General features: G+C 39.4%; 1 protein-coding gene across 1 annotated transcript in view; it reads left to right on the top strand.

Annotated features, from left to right (window-relative positions):
• The first annotated feature begins 841 nt into the window (after positions 1 to 841).
• The window catches only part of Imp (IGF-II mRNA-binding protein), a 65,587-nt gene continuing 45,995 nt past the window's right edge, over positions 842 to 20,433 (top strand). The window contains exon 1 of the mRNA XM_069508557.1: positions 842 to 1,016. Coding sequence (XP_069364658.1) covers positions 958 to 1,016 — 59 coding nt within the window. The 5' untranslated portion in view covers positions 842 to 957. The remainder of the gene's footprint in view (positions 1,017 to 20,433) is intronic.

Genomic DNA, 20,433 nt, shown 5'->3' with positions numbered 1-20,433 from the left:
AAAACAATGGATGTTGTTTTATTAATTTTTCCCATATAATAAAAACAGTATACTTATAATATGTAATGGACTGAGTCAGCGCGTGCCGGACCTTCGTTTTTTTTATAAAAGCTGAAAGTTTCTCTGCGTATTGTCCCCAACACAAGGAGGAACGATCAGCTACTATGACGTTTATATCAAGGGGGCTTTGGGGGATGCAGGTAATAAAGGTATTAAAAAAATCTTACATCAAAGTATAAAGTCTAATTTTTTTGTTGTATTTTCTTAGGAATAGTATTAGAAATCACGTCATGCATTGTCATACACTTAGTATGGTTGCAATCCCTACCAGACTCCCTTAAAGTTTAATGAATTGTTAAAGTTTAAGGGCGTCTGGCAGGGGCAACAATATTTAATCCGTAACCTGAATTTTGGATACGTGGACACAGGTGCGGAAGTCGAATCGCTGCAAAAGTTCTATAATAGTATCTTCTCTCCTATATCGTCTCTTTCATGTAGGGCAACTAGAGTCTGTTATGTTGTGGTACTCACTACTCACTGCCCCTTGCCCGCCGGTCGATAGTCGCAGCTCCGTTCGGGGACCTCACCGTTGTACGCTTTTTGATGGATCGTGGAAAGCTGCCTCAAGCTGGCAACTGGCTGGATATTGTTATTTTGTTAGGCTGTGTCGCGAGCCACGTGCGGCAACGGCGTTGCCAGGCGACACGCGGGCGTCGGGGCGCCGCATTCTCACGCCGCCCGCGCTTCCCACCCGCAAGCGGCAACACGCTGGCGGCCGCGTTGCCTACGCGACCCGCGTACCAGTCCGCACCGAGAGTGCTAGCGTGTCCGTCGCGTTAGGCGCCCGTTCTGCGCGCACTGTCAGCCGCATCCGCTGCCGGCGTGTTTCTGTGATTCGCTAGCTGTTCGAGCTCGACTGTTAACCCAGCTCTCCAGACCGACGCCGGAGACGACGACATGGACGGTGACGTGTCCCAGGCCGCTTCAGGAGAAGCCACACCTACCTACGAGGACAGGTAATGAACGCGCTCGAGTAATTCAGTTCCCGCTATCCCGCTTTCCCTTTGCAAAGCAAACGCTTCGGCGAATTGATCCGTTTCGATTTTGTTTTGTGCCATGTTATTTTATTTTAATTTTATATTATCATTATTTTTCTCACCACTTTGACTTCTTTGTTATAAAGTAGGTACCTATAAGAAAATGCACTTCTAATAGGTACATAGATATTTAATGTTTTTTCAGAGCTATTGTTTAAAGGTGATTTAATTGATAAAAGTCAATGTAGAGCTAAGCTCTACCAGACAGGTAAGCCGGTAGGTTCCGTAACCTACCCCCTGCTTACCAGTAATTATAAAAAAAACCGGCCAAGTGCGAGTCAGGCGCGCGCAACGAGGGTTTCGTATTATAGTCATATTTTGTCGACATTTTGCACGATAATTCCAAAACTATGATGTATAAAAATAAATAAAAATCTGTTTAAGAATGCACAGGTGAATACCTTTCATATGATACCCCACTTGATATAGTTATCTTACTTCGAAAATTGAAAATACTAATTGTTATTTCATGACCAGAATTTAAATTTTTTTGTGTAATGTAACCACAAATTCACAGTTTTCAGATTTTTCCCCGAATGTCAGCTATAAGACTTACCTACCTGCCAAATTTCATGATTCTAGGTCAACGGGAAGTAGGTACCTACCCTGTAGGTTTCTCGACAGACAGACAGACAACAAAGTGATCCTATAAGGGTTCCGTTTTTCCTTTTGAGGTACGGAACCCTAAAAAGTAGGTAGATACATCGTTACACGCGTAATCTAAACTGAAAACCTAAAACTACGACATATTTTGTATTAGCACCATCGCTTAGCATGAATTAATATACCTACGCCATGAACCACGCCATAATAATATGAACGTAACGTAACATCAAACCGTAATAGGCTAGGGGTTCTCAATCTTCAGTGACAATGACAGTTGTCAATGTCAATGACAGTTGTCAATGTCAATGACAGTTGGTGGCCGTTTGCTTCGAAATGAGTTCAAAGTATTCAGTGAACAAAATCATGAACTATTAAATGTAAAACCACTTTGATATACTTCAATAGGCTTTTAATCACTGTTTGCTTATTAAATTCATTTACAAGTCAGTACAATGAACTGCCGCCATTGCACGCGTCATCAGAGAGTGACGTCTCCCCACTCCCCATAGGATAGTTGTACTGCAGAGTCATGCCACCACAGAGGAGGAAATAGTCTGCATGCCACAGAGTAGAACATACACGTTTCTCCCATGTAACAGAACTTTGGACTTAATTTGAGTAGGTAGAGTTTCAGGCTATTTGCTTAGAATTAAGTTGAGATTTGAATTCTTTCAATGGGCCCTAAATGTTAGGATTTATTACTGCCGTACTCAGAGTCGCTTAATCGTTACTTAAGTTTAGTTAAAACGAGACAGAGCTATATCTCTCACATAAATCTGTCTCGTTTTAACTTAATCTTAAGTAACGGTTAGCGACTCTAATTACGGCAGTAAGTGTCAAGATTCAAGTGCGAGTCGGATTCGCGTACGAGGGGTTCCGTACTGTCGGCAATAGTACACATTCTGTGAACATTTCAACTCTCTACCTGGTTCACGAGATACAGCCCGATGACAGACAGACGGAACGGTCGGACGAACGGTCAGCGGAGGCTAAGTAATAGGGTCCCGTTAGCACCCTCCGGGCACGGAACCCTGAAAATGTAGGTAAATATTGATCAGAAGTGTAATGACGCCGTTTTATTTGCTAGCTCCACAGTTATCATAGCATGCAAAAGTTCGTTAGGAAGCTGTCCCCCTGAATAGAGATCGTTCCGACAACGCGCTTGGAGCGGGCGGAAATGAATGCCTTTTTGACAGACCATAGCCGTTGTTTTTTCTTTTATTTCCTACATTCAGGCTGCACGCAATACGCAACGGAATCAAAGGAACCTTCTAAAATTCAATTACAAGTTGTAACGTGAATTTACATTTTGCGAAAGCACTAGTTTTCATTGCATAGGCATGCGTGCCTACGTGGCATATCGATAATGACTTTTATTAGGCCGGCAGCACTTTTATTCGTTAAGGTATGATTCCGAACCACGCTGCAGCGCTGCCGCAACAGTGCTGTCACCAGCTGTCACAGTCCTGTCGCGGCACTACTGGTCCCCATACAATCTCTATAAGCTTATATGACATGAAATTCCGAGCTAGGCAGCAATGTCGCGGCAGCAATGTAGCGGAACATTGCTGCCTAGCTCGGAATGTAATGCGTCAATTTTTCGGGCACTATACCTATTGACTACTTGGAAGGTCGGGATTATTCGTGTGTGTTCGTTTGTGTTCGCACGACTCAAATACGAAAACGAACCCAAAGTGCGCTCAGCCTTCCTGTTTGTTGTCTTACAGCCGTACTCAGAGTCGCTTAATCGTTAGGTACTTAAGATTGAGTTAAACGAGACAGAGCTAGCTATATCTCGCACATAAATCTGTCTCGTTTTAACTCAATCTTAAGTAACGATTAGCGACTTTGAGTACGGCGGTTACACTCTTACAGCCCTACTCAGAGTCGCTAATCCTTACTTAAGATTGAGTTAAAATGAGACCGATTTATGTGAGAGATATGGCTCTGTCTCGTTTTAACTAAATTTAAGTAACGATTAAGCGACTCTGAGTACGGCTGTTACACTGGAATTCATAGTAAAGATAAGGGCTTCTTTAGTGGACGATTCAAACGACATGTCATATTCAACCTCTATGCAATTCATTATAGGTTGTGTATGACACATGTCGTCTGATTCAATCTGAATGAAGAAGTTTCAGGGCAACGTTTGACAAAATTTTCATAGATGGCGCTAAATAACCCCACCACTAAAGATGAAAAATAATACCTATATGATCTATGCTTTAATTTTTTTAATTTTAAATCGGATGCGAAATTAATTAATTCTATTATAGTTCACACATTTTGTGGGGAAGAAACGTAAGGAAAATTGCAGTGCACGCTCTAGCTCTTACTCTTCATCTATGTCATTGATTGACACGACCTAAACATTAAAGCATAGATCATATAGATACAGGTATTATTTTTCATCTTTATCGAACGTTGCCCTGAAACTTCCTCATTAACCAAAGAAACCCCTACCTTAACTATGAGTTCCAGTGAGAGACAGTTAAAAATACAAAAGGCATTTTCCAAGGTGGTTATTAGGGTTTAAGTGTCCCGCAAATTGATAATGCGCGTGGCCGCCATTTTAGTGACTAGACTGAAGTTTCGAGCTGATGGTAGGTATATTTTTATTTCGGCTGACGTCAAAATGACGTCATTTCGATGTAAATGAGACATGGTTCCAGCGCAAGAGCAATTTGCGGGACTTATAAAACGATAGAACGGATTGGGTTGCTTGCTTCTCGTGTATCCTGTAAAGTGTCCCTGGTTTGTGAATTTTAAATCTTGCATTTGCACATCTGAATAATATCTGTCACATATCGTTGTCATGCTGTGTCGTCTATGTTAGTCGCAATGCACTTAGTAACCATTATTTCAATGCCACGGATATTCAATGTCGGAGGTTTTTCGCATAAGTACGTTATACATATATTATCGGTACAGTATAAATAAATAAATAAATAAATAATCTTTATTTTATCTGACAACAAAGGCCCACAATATTATGTTAGTAACCATCTTAACCTATGTTAGTAACTATATTATAATATAATGTATGTTAGTTAGAAACTTATTCTATGTTAGTTAATATTATAATTAATATACTTATTAAAATCAGACATCCAGTGCGCTTTGAGAGCGCTGTCCTGTCTGTCTACTATCACCTTCAGGATAATGTTGGGACTTCTCTCCAACCTACTTTTGATTGAGGCATGTATGCAGCAAGTTTATAGGTAGGTAACCATTTTTAGGGTTCTGTACCTCAAAATAAAAAACGGAACCCTTATAGGATCACTTAGTTGTTGTCTGTCTTTCTGTCAAGAAACCTATAGGGTACTCCCGGTTGACCTAGAATCATGAAATTTGGCAGGAAGGTAGGTCTTATAGCAGACATGAGGGGAAAAATCTAATATATATCACATAATAATATAATCACTAGAAAAAATTAAAAGTGTTCATAAACAAATATTGAAAAGTAGCTTTTGTCTTAAATCAGGGTCTAAACTATCTCTATTCTAAATTTTAACCAAATTCGCCCAGTTCTTTTTGCGTGAAAGAGTAACAAACATTTTTGAGCTTAATCGACTGGGCTATAAATTTAGTAAGTTTTTGGTACCAAATTTTGAAAAATAAATTTTTAAAATTTTGAAAGGAAATGCGCATTTGCCTGGAATTACATATAATAATAAATATCACGTGCACTTAAAAAACCCGGTTAAATGCGAGTCGGATTCGCGCACGAAGAGTTCCGTACCATCGTACAAGAAAACACTTTTTTTAAAAATAATCATAGCAGCCATTTTGAAATTTTTATTTGTTATTATAGCGTCAATATGAATAGAAATACACCTAGCCCTGGACTTGTAATGTAGGTCTGAATTCTGGTAGTAGGTACTGTTCCAGCTAAGATGTTACAATAGTATTATGATTAAATAAATACGGATGATTTCTTTACGTCGCGTCGTCGCACGGTTAATTCTTCTATTAGAATAAAACTATTAGGGGTTCCCGTCGCACGTGTTGATATTCCATCAATCCGCTAGAGCTGCTCAACTTCCGCCTTTCTTGTGTGGAAAAGCAATGGAACGCCATACCGCCTACCGGCGCGCGGCGTCTGTATTTCCGGCACTAACATATTATTTTTATTTTACATCATTATTGCACATGAGTAGATGTGGCGCGATTCTTGGATCGTATGATCTCAAGAATACCGGATTCCAAATATGTACCTTCAACATTACGATCCTGTATAAATCCCGGATATAGGATCGCGATTTGCGTGATGATGATTGATGACGTATTGATAGTATAACAGTCCTCTATGAATAGGTAATATAATGTAATCCCACCAAAAACATTTCCTGTGTTTCATAATTATGATTTCATTGTTAAAAAGTTATGAGATCTCTAGTAGAGCCAAGCCCCTAAAGCCCCTAACTGAGCTTCGATTTGTGCTGCCCATGGGGCTTGTCCGTACGTCCGTACATACGATGCCTTGCAGTAGGTACGATAGTAATAAGGTGAAAGAGGAACCAGGTCAAAAAATCTTCGGCACACTACGAAATATTTTATCCCGTAGAATACCGTCAGACAGGGCAACTTGACTGGGATTCTCGCACGGACTCCCCGCGCAATACAGTCGTCTCTATCACTCGCATAGTTTCACATCTTCTCTATGCTGCCGTCCCTTTGTCGAAGACAGCTATCCTCACATTTTACTGGTCGCTCTGTATATTGCTAAAATAAACCTCATTGGCACCGACCCCAAAAACATTATTATGGAACTATATTAACTATTGTATACATAATATATTCGGTAATAAATTGAATTATTTTTTAATTTTTAGTGTTTGTGTATTGAAGTCGGTTTTTATTTATTATTGTAAAAAAAAATATTTCACAATTTTTAGTGGTCCCATTATATTAAAATATGCTATGCCTGGATAAAAATCTATATAAAGTAGGTTTATTAAGCTATTACACTGATCGCGAGCAATTTACTCTTATCCGTTGAGGAGTTCCATTATCTATCTTCGAAGATGTTCATCAGATCTGCACCAAATTTAAATGGGACCAACTTTGAAGTATACCCTTTACTAACTAAACATAATTATTATGTTTATGTACACTTTTGTCAAACGTATGAATTTTGTACTTCCCTTTATTAAAGAACACCTATAAAAACGACATACCATATATTTTACCTATTCATAAAATCTGTAATTTAGTCTGTTTGAAACATTTTGGTCAAAAGTACGAGTTTTGAGTAGTTCACGTTAAAATGTTAGAGAACCTATTCATAAAATCTGTAATTTAGTCTGTTTGAAATACTTTGGTCAAAGGTACGAACTTTGTAGTTCACGTTGGATTTTAATTAATGCATCGTCATAATTTCTCTGAATTTAAACTGACTGAATGAAGAGGTATGCGAAAGCGGGCTTTGATTTTACTACTTGTATATTTCGTTTCTGAGAGTAATTACAGTCTACTGTAATTATTTCTACTTCTACTGTAAGTATTCTGTACTTTGTGCTTCGCATATAATTAAGAGCGACTACCTACTTCACGGTAAATGTAGAAAACAACTTGTTATAACTTTGTCACATAAAACCATACCTTACTTTTGGACATTCGTAAATTTTTAGGGTTCTGTACCTCAAAAGAAAAAACGGAACCCTTATCACGAACACTTTGTTGTCTGTTTAAAAAAAAATCACACTTTCAAGTGAAGATGATATTGCTTGGGGCGAAATTTGAATGCCATAAGTCTACTTTGTCGCATTAGTTTACAAATTGTGAAAAACCAAATTAAAATTGAATTTCGCGGGCAGACCCGTGTCCTGGGCCATAGCCCAAATTTGATACAAAAAATTCGGCATCGTCCTTTGCCAATCTCGTTAGTTGTCGTCAATCGATGCGCTATGGTTGTTTGGAGCTTGGTGGCTTGGGCGTGGAAGTGCAGGCGCGCGGCCCAACTGTGCGCGCGCCGCGCGTCGCCGCCGGGTAGGGCTGCCATCTGCAAAATCTATAAACTAGGACAAGGAGCTCGAAATCCCCGGATATTACAGGGTACAATACAACTCGATCCTATCTGTCTATCACTACCCCAATTATAAATGCGAAAGCGTGTTTGTTTTAAATGTTGATTTGTTAGTTTGTCCTTCAATCACGTCTCAATAGAGCAACGGATCGACGTGATTTTTCGCACGGGTATAGTTTGAAACCTGGTGAGTGATATAGGCTACTTTTTATCCCGGAAAATCAAAGACTGTCCACGGGATTTTTAAAATTTAAATCCACGCGGTCAAAGTCGCGGGCATCAGCTACTTCGCTTAGACTGACAATTTCTAGTCTACAAGAATGTCTAGTGTGCTAATATGTCCAGTGTCATAGTATGCTAAAATGTCCACTGTCCCAAAATATCCAGTGTCGTAAAACGTCCAGTACCAAAAGGTCCACTTATCAAAACGTCTAGCGTTTTAATAAATAATATATATATAATAATAATAAATAAATATTCAACTTCCTACAATGGGTTCCGGCTGATCCAGTCTCACAATAGTTTATTTAAAAAAACCTTACCCTTTCGTTGAGTTAAGCCTTTCGGAGAGGTTACCCTGTCGATTTTGGTTTGAGGGTTTTGTTAGGGTTTTTGAAGAATTTGTTATAACGATGCGTCATGCGATTTACCAATTTGTCATTTTCGCATTATAGGTGTTATTTTCAAGGTTATCGAGGTGGCTAACAACGAATATCATATTCGTTTTTAGCCACCCCCAAAACCTTGAAAAACGACATCTATAATGTGAAAATGTCATATTGACGCAGCGGCTATCTTGCATTTCAAAAATAACACTATATTCGTACCAAACTCAAAACAAACAGCATAATTTTGGTCTATTTAATAATTCCTAAGAAATAATTTATTTTTGACATAGGAATCATCCCAATAGCCGCGCGTGCGAAAATTTTATACTCGGACAGTATGCAACTCGCACGGACGTTTCCCGGACGGGCTGCAAGCTAGGACAAACCCGGGGAAATCCGGACGAATGGCAACCCTACCGCCGGGGAACTGTTGCGTTTCGAGAGGTCGTTGCCTCGACTTATTTGATCTGTTCGGTTTTCACACTTAACGCTGCTCATCACTGCTGTACCTGTGCCAGTAGAGTCTGATTAACGAAAGAATAGACTGGAAAAGCGTGGTAAATTTAAAAAAAATATCAGTATGGCAGCTCTGAAATTAGTATGATAGACCTGGAATAACCTATTTTGATAGAACAGAAGTAAAAATATAATATAATATAATAATTCTAAAGTATCCAAACAAAATACATATTTTGGGGCTTGCCATCTACTGATATTTTTGAAATTGTCATGGTGGTCAGTTTGAAAATTTTATTATTTGCTGTTGTAGCGGCAATAGAAATACACATTCTGTGAAAATTTCAACTCTCTATTACGGTTCACGAGATACAACCCCCTGACAGACGGACGGACAGCGGAGTCTTAGTAATAGGGTCCTGTTGGCACCCTTCGGGTACGGAACTCTAGATAGGACGGAAAATTAATAAATGACTAAATTTTATTGAGGTGCTCATAAGCTACTTGCTCTACATACTAAGTATATGCTCAAGACTGGCACCTAAAACCACGTGCACCCTGTGCCAGACGCCTTTTAAAGTTTAATATGATTTAAGAGTGTCGAACATTGGCATTGCATGACGTGATTTCTTATACGAAGAAAATATTAAAAAATATACCTACTTTGTGGTACTTTGAAATCTAATTTTTTACACCTTTATTACCTGTTATGTCCCGAAGCCACCGTGATCCAAACTTCATAGTCGCTGATAGTTCCTCCCTGTGTTACATTACGTACGCACATTACGTAGAGAAACCTTCAGCTTTTGTAAAATAACGAAGGTCTGTCACGCGCTGACTCTTAATCCATAAGCTAGGACTACAAGAGTTATTCTTCAACATTGATACAAGTACAAATATAAATTGAAGTGCCAAAGTATCGTGTTAGAGTTCTTGCAATTCACGAAGGCGAGTGAACTTTACTTGTGGTAACGTCGTTTACATGGTCATTGCGTAAGTGTGCGTGCATGTCGGACCAATCAGTCGCGAGCAAGCGCTGTCAAACGCACACATTTAGTGTGTAGCAGGTAGTACTATAATAATAATATTATATTCATTAACTTAAAGCTATAAAATAATATTTATCTATTAAAATAATATTACTATCGTGGCAATAGGTGAAGCATTCTAGTTAAATACCAATCTAGTTACAAACCTGTTTTACGGCATCTCTATTGGACATAGTACCTTCTATCCATTTTATAACAGACTAGCTGATGTTCGCAACTTAGTCCACGTGGATTTAGATATCAAAAAACTCTTAGATTATCTAGGATAAAAAGTACGATTTCAAGGGTTTTAATTTTTTTGCGCTGAACCCTAATTCTTTTACTAAAATAAAAGTACCCTAAGTTACTCCCTATAACATTAGCTATCTGCCAGTGAAAGTCTCGTCCGTCAAAATCGGTTCCGCTGTTTCGGAGATTAGCTGGAACAAAGACTTCAATTTTAGGGAATTCTCAAAATCGTTTCTTAGCTGGAACCTACGTCCTAGAAAGAACCTACCTTCCAAATTTCAAGTTTGTAAGCTTTATATAGTTCCCGAGATTTCGTGATCAGTCAGTCAGTGAGTGAGTGAGTGGTATTTCGCTTTTATATATTATATGGATTTGTATTGAAATTACTGACAAAGAGTCATCATAAAATTCAAAACCAACCTTTGTTACACTATCGAATACTGAAAAGTGGGTCGGTACCTACTTCAATGGTATTTGAATTAGACAGAACGTTTCAATGTATGAAACGCATATCATGCCAAAAATCTAGAACTAACGTCGCTTTTGTTGAGACAATTTTTTTACCTGTCGGGCTGCTTTTTCAATGTTGAACTTAAAAATAAAATGGAAATTTTAACCGAATTGTAAAAACTATCAAAATGTCTTTATTCGGGGCCGTCCATAAATTACGTGAGGTGGTTTTTTGAATTTTCTGTCCCTCCCTCCCCCCCTGGTGAGATATCGTGAGATTTTATTCAACCCTCTCCCCCATCCCCCAATCTCACGTGAGATTTTTCAAAATGTGGGTTTCTTACATAAACGCGTTGGATTGTTATTCTAAAAAGAAAAAAAAAATTGCGTCGTGCTTTTATTTTCGACTAGTTAAGACTAGTAATCATGCTGAGTTATAAGTGTAATAAATATTTAACAATAGAATACTTAAATCGTATTCCGATTACGCTTTAGATTAAATCTTAAGCATGTAAAATCTGGATTAAATGGACCAAAATAGTATAATTTTTTTTGTTTCAATCAGAAAAAAAATTGCGTGATATACCACCCGTCTCTCCAACGTAAGATTAGATGATATTTGACTCGACCCCCTCCCCCCCTTAAACATCTCACGTAATTTATGGACGCCCCTCTTCACTTTTAATAAACATCTGCCCTAATCTAGAAATGAAATTTTTACATAATTTAAAACTTCCAGCTGGGAAAATCTTCAGTGTTAGGTACTTTAAAGTTTGTTGTAGGTATTTTGTAAGCCTCATATTATTATTATTATTATTATGCTTTATATTTTCTATATATAAAAACCGGCCAAGTGCGAGTTCGGCTCGCGCAACATTGGTTCCGTACTACAGTCGTATTTTTTCGTCATTTTGCACGATAATTCAAAAACTATGATGCATAAAAATAAATAAAAATCGGTTTTAGAATGCACAGGTGAAGACCTTTCATATGATACCCCACTTGATATAGTTATCTTACTTCGAAAATTGAAAATATTAATTATTATTTCATGACCACAATTTAATTTTTTTTTCCCAAATTCACGGTTTTCAGATTTTTCCTCGAATGTCAGCTTTAAGATCTACCTACCTGCCAAATTTCATGATTCTAGGTCAACGGGAAGTACCCTGTAGGTTTCTTGACAGACCGACAGACAGACAGACAACAAAGTGATCCTATAAGGGTTCCGTTTTTCCTTATGAGGTACGGAACCCTAAAAATGAATCGCTGAATGATTGAATGAATGAATGAAAAGCTGATCGCAAATCTCGAGAACAGCTGAACCGATTTCGCTAATTCTTTTTTCATAATATTGCTTGAAGTACGAGGATGGTTCTTACACAAAGGAAATTTTAAAAAATTGCCTGTAAAAGAATCGACTGTTAGGCGCGGCGGTACGAAGTTCGCCGGGTCCGCTAGTTTATGATACCAAATATAAGGAGAGGTTTCTTGGAAGAAGTGCGAGGACCATGGTACAAGACATGACACTTTAATTTTCATAGCGGCCATTTTTAAATTTGTTGTTATAGCGGCAATAGAAAATAGAAATACACATTCTGTGGAAATTTCAGCAGTCTACCTATTACGGTTCACGAGATACAGCCCGCTGACAGACGGACGGACAGCGGAGGCTTAGTAATAGGGTCCCGTTGTCACCCTTTGGTTACGGAATCCTAAGGAGCTACCTATTTCAATTAACTCTAGAAGTTGTGCGCAGTAGGTATAAATCTTTTTGTATAATAAATAAGACCTCTTAGTAGATCTTATCTTATCTGCCGTCGTATGTCTACAATGTCTATTTTAATACACAAATCATACATAGTTATGGTATGCTAATTCACCCGGTAGACTGTAGTCTTGACGTCAGTCGTCATACAATTTGGAGAGTCGGAAAATATCAATACATCTAAAAGTACTATTGGATTCAACAAATAGTTACAATAAGTGCGCAGCTTTTCAGCTATGCGTCGAAACTAGTTCAATACGCTTCCGTAAATACTTAGATAGGCACCTACATGAAGAATTGATCTGAATTTTTAGGGTTCCGTACCTACCTCAAAAGGAAAAAATGAACCGTTGTAGGTTCACTTTGGTGTCCGTCGTGTCTGTCAAGAAAACCACCTGTAGGGTGCTTTCCGTTGACCTAGAATCATGTAAGGAAAAAGTCGAAAACCGTGAATTTGTCCCCCCAATCCACAAGGGGGTCGACGGTAATCACTAGGCTATCACCCCTTATTTTTCTTTTCTTCTTAGTTAAAGTAAATTATCTTTATTAATAAATCTATTAAAATTAATACACCGATTTAGACCACTATTAAATGTAGCTAGTTATGTAATAGAAAAGGTAATCACTGACCATAAACCATAGACGTTGGAAATGCCTTGTTTTTACTTGCGGGACATAATAATATGTGGGTGAGTGGTGACCCATTTTGCGTGTCTCATCAGGCAATGAAAAAAAACTCGTGTCTAGGATAGCAACTGCATAGAAGGTGCCTATTTTAACCTTTTAACTCTTCTTTTGAAGGTACCAATATTATTGCTAGTGGGGGAGATGGTAGCCGGAAGGGCATTCCATCCTAATGCTAATCTTAATCTACACTAATATTATAAAGAGGAAAACTTTGTTTGTTTGTTTGTTTGTTTGTTTGTTTGTTTGTTTGTTTGTTTGTTTGTTTGTACTGAATAGGCTCAAAAACTACTGGACCGATTTTAAAAATTCTTTCACCATTCGAAAGCTACATTATCCACGAGTAACATAGGCTATATTTTATTTTGGAAAAAATAGGGTTCCGTAAGATATTTGGGTTTTTCGGACACAAGGTGTAAAAAATCAACCAGAAAAGTTACTTATTTTGCGTACGCTGCCTAAACTATAAAAGATAGAACCATAAAATGTTCTAATTAATTGTAGATCTTATAAATATCTACAAAAAAGTCCGCGACACACTATACCCATCTATGTCGAGTGAGGCACAGCAACCATTTTTTTATTTAAAAATCTTGAATTTTTTTTGGACTACATTTAAACGCGTTTATTTTACTCACGCTATTAATCCTTATCAAAATAAATGATTTCATCACTAAGAACAGTTTATGGAGATAATATTTGGTCTTTGAATGATTAAAATTGGACGTTTGGTTTTGAAGTTATGGCGAAATTAAAATATTACGATTTCTGCTGCACGGCCCGTTGTCTACACTAATATTATCTACACTAATATTATAAAGAGGAAAACTTTGTTTGTTTGTTTGTAGGGGGTAATCTTTAGAACTACTGAACCGATTTTAAAAATTCTTTCACCAGTAGAAAGCTACATTATTCCTGAGTGACATAGGCTATACGGGATCTTTAAAAACCTAAATCTACGCGGGCGAAGCCGCGGGGATCAGCTAGTAATATTATAAATGTGAAAGTGTGGATGTTTGGATGTTTGTTACTCAATTACCTACACCAAAACTACTGGACTAATGGAGATAGATTATAACATAGGCTTCTTGCCCTGGATTAACACATAGGCTACTTTTTATCCCGGAAAATTAAAGAGTCCGTGGGATTTTGAAAAACGTAAATCCACGCGGTCGAAGTCGCTGGCATCATCTAGTACCTACACTATATACGAGTGTGTACCTCTTCGTATAAAAAGTAGATTCAGTATTAACTGACGCGTTTCCACATGAAAAACAATAGGGGTGATAAACCAAATGCTCATAGAGCCCATTCATTTTTAAAGGAGCCGGTTAAACCTTATCTTTTTTGTTGCAAACCAACCCGCGTTGGTGCCAAGCCACGACTTAAGGTTCGTACGCACCTGAGCGGCGCGGCGCTGCGCTTCAGCGAGCTGCACGTCGCGGCACAGAGCGTCAAAATATCATTTCTATCATTTTGTATGGCGCATATCGCACTAGAGCGGCGCTGCACAGCGCTTCACCGCGCGTTGCCGCGCGGCACGGCTGGAGAGAATATTTTGAAGCGCAGCGAAGCGACGCGCAGTGCAGTGACGCTAGTGCGACATACCCAGCGGCGCGGCACGGCGCTTCGCGCTCGTACGCGAACGGGTATAAAGGTTCGTACGCACCTGAGCGGCGCGGCGCGGCGCTTCAGTCCGACTGCAGAACGCGTCACCTCAGGCCGCTCGACGGTGCCTACCGCACTACAACTTCAGTACGCGGCACCTCGCGTCACTTTTATACCCGTTCGCGTACGAGCGCGAAGCGCCGTGCTGCGCCGCTGGGTATGTCGCACTAGCGTCACTGCACTGCGCGTCGCTTCGCTGCGCTTCAAAATATTCTCTCCAGCCGTGCCGCGCGGCAACGCGCGGTGAAGCGCTGTGCAGCGCCGCTCTAGTGCGATATGCGCCATACAAAATGATAGAAATGATATTTTGACGCTCTGTGCCGCGACGTGCAGCTCGCTGAAGCGCCGCGCCGCGCCGCTTAGGTGCGTACGAACCTTTAAAGTGACGCGCAAGTGACGCGAGGTGCCGCGTACTGAAGTTGTAGTGCATTAGGCACCGTCGAGCGGCCTGAGGTGACGCGTTCTGCAGTCGGACTGAAGCGCCGCGCCGCGCCGCTCAGGTGCGTACGAACCTTTAATCATATTGTTACTACCAATGACGCTCTCAAGTCTCAAGTGTGGAAACATGCCAGGTAATATTGAATGCACTATACGCGCTCGTGGAATGTCGACTAGGTATGTAGGGAGGGATACACTACACGTAGGGACTAGGGGTGCAGACTTTTACGATGCCTCGCGGTCCAATAGTAAAATGGAGAGGGGGATATTATCACTAATGATTTATTTTTCCCGCGAATTCGTCCGCTTAGATTTAGGTTTTTGAAATCCCGTGGAAATTCTTCCATATTCCGAGATGAAAAGTAGTTTGTCTATTTCCAGGATGCAAGCTATCTCAGTAGGTACTAAATACAATAAAGTCCGCAACGTTTTTCACGTAGATTTAGCGTCTTAAAGATCCCGTGGCAACTCTTCAATCTATACGCGTCAAAATCGGTTAAACAGATAGACCCTCCACTACCCATGGCCTCACCAACCTCGCGGTTATATGGGCTGAAACGGGGAAGGGCGCCCGTTCGGTACTTGCACGATGGCTCTTTCCCGGGGTGCCTTCTTGACTCCCTACAAGTTCAAGATGTACAGATGGACCGTGAAAAGCTAGCAGACAGGCAGACACACTTACGAGTTTATAATAGGTAGTTACATAATATTAGTATGGATTTTCCCCGTTTGTCCTTTATCGCCGTCTGACGTTCGCCAATGCATATTTACACTCACGTTATAAAATGTAGTGCGCAACAGGTCGAGTTGGCAATCGGGGTATGGAGCGGGCTGGGACGCCCCGCACACCCGCACGTCACCCGCGCTCGCCCGCACCGAATTAGCGCGAGGCTGTGCGAGTCTGCAAGGCACTCCCTCCCCGATTGCCATGTTGACCTGTCGCGTACTATACGATGTATCGATCAGGGCAAACATGGCAACGAAGTTTTGTATAGCATACTTACCTGGCTACGATTACTGATATGGATATAATAAACAAGTACGCTGGAAGAGGTGTGTAATAGAAAATGACTTTTTGCGCCGATTCGAAGTGCCCCACCGAGCGTACTGAGACTTAAAATTGACACTTTGTATCAAATGGCCAACATGGTGAGACTATGTTGACAGATGTCTCCTTTCCGAGTCCTACATCACATACCTACAGCTATCAGCGCCCAGCGGCTAGTGCGAAAACCAAGTTACTTGAAAAACAGGTCGGCAATCGCTAGTCCAGCAGACTTGTAGTAAGTGGGCTGTCGAGGTCAGTGCATACGATCGATTTTAAAGTGTTATGGCTGATACAGTTGGATATCAGAAATTTGAATACTAGAGGTAAATAGAATTTTGAATCAGCTGCCGCGTTTATTTACCATAGGACGTTTCTATTTGAATGAAAAATATCAGTGCAAAATTTTACATCACTACCCATATCGCTGCCTATCAGGTCCTAGCTATATTATAAATACAAACGTGTGTTGGTTTGTTTTTCAATCACGTCGCAATAGAGCAAACGGATAGACATGATTTTTTGCCTGAATATAATTAAAGACATGTAGAGTGACATAGGTTTATCCCGAAAAATCAAAGAGTTCCCACGGGAGTTTTAATAAACTAATTGCACGCAAACGAAGTCGCGGACTTACCTTATCAGTTATCAGTAGATAGGTACATTATATATTATCGAGTTTTTAATAAAAACTTTACAAAGGTGGTACTGTACGCTACGGTTGGTACTAAGTTTGGTGAAGATTTGATGAACAGTATCGGAAATAGAGGTACAACAAACGCATTCATACCAATATTTTGTGTAGTAGTCTATCGAATAAGTAAGCTCCCTGAGCTGTGTACGGGGCGGGTCATCTAGTATTTGATATACAGTACGACAAGGCTCTCTTGGCACTTAATGACATTGACAGGGGGGCGCTGTTCGAGAACTCAGAATTTCAAACAAGAAAAAAGGGGACACTTGACGGCAACGTTAGTTCCGATTTTCGCCACGCGTCAAGATCCCCTTGTCACACTGTATTGATGTCGATTCAGGATAAAACCGAGAGTCTCCTCACTCTCTCTATCTCTACGCTCTCCGATTGAACGCATTGCGATGACGTCACAGACTCGCAGCGTACCGGTTTGATCAATTTAAAACGCGTTTTATTTATACTGAGTAGATTTTTGCATTAAATATACCTATACATTTCATAACTAAACTAGCTGATCCCCGCGGCTTCGCCCGCGTGGATTTAGGTTTTCAGAAAATCCCGTGGGAACTTTTGATTTTCCAGGACAAAAAGTAGCCTATCCATACCTACCTAGTAGCCCGGAGGTACAAGGATGCAGTATTGCAGTACCAAATTTCTTAAAAACATGTAAACTTATGATTCTTTAAAAATCCCGTGGGATCACCACGATTTTGGAATACAATTCCTTACAGCATCAGGGCTGAGGAGTCTTAGTGCATTTTAATTGCTTGAAATGCACTAACTCCGAAAAGTTAGAAGTGCGTGCCCGGGAACTCCTGACCTTCCGTATATAAGGCCAACGTCTTAACCACTAGACGATCACCGCTTTTTATTATTTACTCTTCCATATTTTGGATTTTCATTCCATCCTTCCTTCGTTCCCACTTCGTTCCCTACATTTCGAAAATAAATGAATTTCTTTTTTCTTGTCGTCATAAGTTGCGTAAGAAAATCATGACAGTTTATTGGATCTTATTGTTAGTTGTATATTTCATTTGCTAAGCAAAAAAAAAACCGGCCAAAGTGCGAATCAGACTCGCGCACTGAGGGTTCCGTAGTACAATCGTATTTTATCGACATTTTGCAACGATAAATCAAAAACTACTTACTAGATCTCGTTCAAACCAATTTTCGGTGGAAGTTTGCATGGTAATGTACATCATATATTATTTTTAGTTTTATCACTCCCTTATTTTAGAAGTTACAGGGGGGGGACACATTTTACCACTTTAGAAGTGTCTCTCGCGCAAACTATGCAGTTTAGAAAAAATTTATATTAGAAACCTCAATATCATTTTTGAAGACCTATGCATAGATACCCCACACATATAGGTTTGACGAAAAAAATTTTTTTGAGTTTCTGTTATAAGTATGGGGAACCCCAAAATTTGTTGTTTTTTTTTCTATTTTTGTGTAAAAATCTTAATGCGAATCACAGAATACATCTACTTACCAAGTTTCAACAGTATAGCACTTATAGTTTCGGAAAAAAGTGGCTGTGACATACACACAGACAGACAGACAGACATGACGAATCTATAAGGGTTCCGTTTTTTGCCATTCGGCTACGGAACCCTAAAAACAATAGGCACAAGCTAAGTTTCCAGCGTTGAGCTTAGCTCGCGTGAATCGCGAAGATCGTGTTACATCAATAACAGCAATGCGAACGCAAATAAATAATAGGTACCAAGTAACGTTCACTGCACGGGTGGTCTAGGCTCATCCAGCTACTCGGGTTAGGTGCTCGTATTACCTGCCTGAATAGCTGACAAGAGCATTAATAGAAAATGTGGGCGAGGTGACACTGTAGGTGCTCGTATTACCTATCTCCTCTCCCACATCTACACTAATATTATAAAGAGGAAAACTTTGTTTGTTTGTTTGTTTGTTTGTTTGTTTGTTTGTTTGTTTGTTTGTACTGAATAGGCTCAAAGACTACTGGACCGATTTTAAAAATTCTTTCACCATTCGAAAGCTACATTATCCACGAGTAACATAGGCTATATTTTATTTTGGAAAAAAATAGGGTTCCGTAAGATATTTGGGTTTTTCGGACACAAGGTGTAAAAAATCAACCAGAAAAGTTACTTATTTTGCGTACGCTGCCTAAACTATAAAAGATAGAACCATAAAATGTTCTAATTAATTGTAGATCTTATAAATATCTACAAAAAAGTCCGCGACACACTATACCCATCTATGTCGAGTGAGGCACAGCAACCATTTTTTTATTTAAAAATCTTGATTTTTTTTTGGACTACATTTAAACGCGTTTATTTTACTCATGCTATTAATCCTTATCAAAATAAATGATTTCATCACTAAGAACAGTTTATGGAGATAATATTTGGTCTTTGAATGATTAAAATTGGACGTTTGGTTTTGAAGTTATGGCGAAATTAAAATATTACGATTTCTGCTGCACGGCCCGTTGTATTATATAAAGAGGTAATGTCGTTAAGTTTGTTTGTAGGGGGTAATCTTTAGAACTACTGAACCGATTTTAAAAATTCTTTCACCAGTAGAAAGCTACATTATTCCTGAGTGACATAGGCTATACGGGATCTTTAAAAACCTAAATCTACGCGGGCGAAGCCGCGGGGATCAGCTAGTATTATATAAAGAGGTAATGTCGTTAAGTTTGTTTGTAGGGGGTAATCTTTAGAACTACTGAACCGATTTTAAAAATTCTTTCACCAGTAGAAAGCTACATTATTCCTGAGTGACATAGGCTATACGGGATCTTTAAAAACCTAAATCTACGCGGGCGAAGCCGCGGGGATCAGCTAGTTTTCCATAAAGCAATCGTCAGCGCTCTCCACACAAACATACAGCGGAAACAAATTATCTGACGCGGGCTTACTGCCGCAACTTTTAAGTATTAGTCCAGTAAATAGAGCATTTAACCTCGCACTAAATTTCCGATCCAATTTCTTTTTTTTTAGGTTAAGGGTCACTTACTGACCATAAAATGCCAAAATGCTGATAGATCCAGGTGGAGCTTCGATCGTAATCTTGAAGGAAAGTTTTTGGCTGATATCTCGAAATCTATCCACTTCAAAAATTATGTAGACCATTATTGTAGAAAATAAAATTTCGCATCTTTTGTTTCCTGTAAGCTTTTTTGTATAATTTACCATTTACGATTTATGGCCGATTGAATGAACCGGTTGTTCTATTTCGGCCGACAACTTTTAAAATATTGGAAACCTGGTTCATTAAATCGGTCATAAATAATTGTAAACGGTAAGTTTTGCAAAAAAGTTTACAGTGGATAGTTTTCAAGATATCGGCCAAAAACTTTCCTTCAAGATTTCGATCGAAACTCCACCTGGATCTGTCAGCATTTTGTGATTTTATGGTCAGTAAGTGACCCTTAACCTAAAAAAAAAAGAAATTGGATCCGAAATTTAGTGCGAGGTTGACCAAAAAACTACTTTATAACTGTACTATATCTGGATGATAAAATGTACTATGCAAATTATCAGACATAAGTAGCAGACGTAAACTTGAGCGCTCAGACGTCCGATAGATATTTCACAAGCCGCGCCTCCCAAACGACTGTGCATCTGTCT

This window comes from Maniola hyperantus, chromosome Z (assembly GCF_902806685.2).
Source record: "Maniola hyperantus chromosome Z, iAphHyp1.2, whole genome shotgun sequence".
In the NCBI taxonomy this organism is placed as follows: domain Eukaryota; kingdom Metazoa; phylum Arthropoda; class Insecta; order Lepidoptera; family Nymphalidae; genus Maniola; species Maniola hyperantus.
This window is presented reverse-complemented; position numbering and strand designations above follow the sequence as displayed.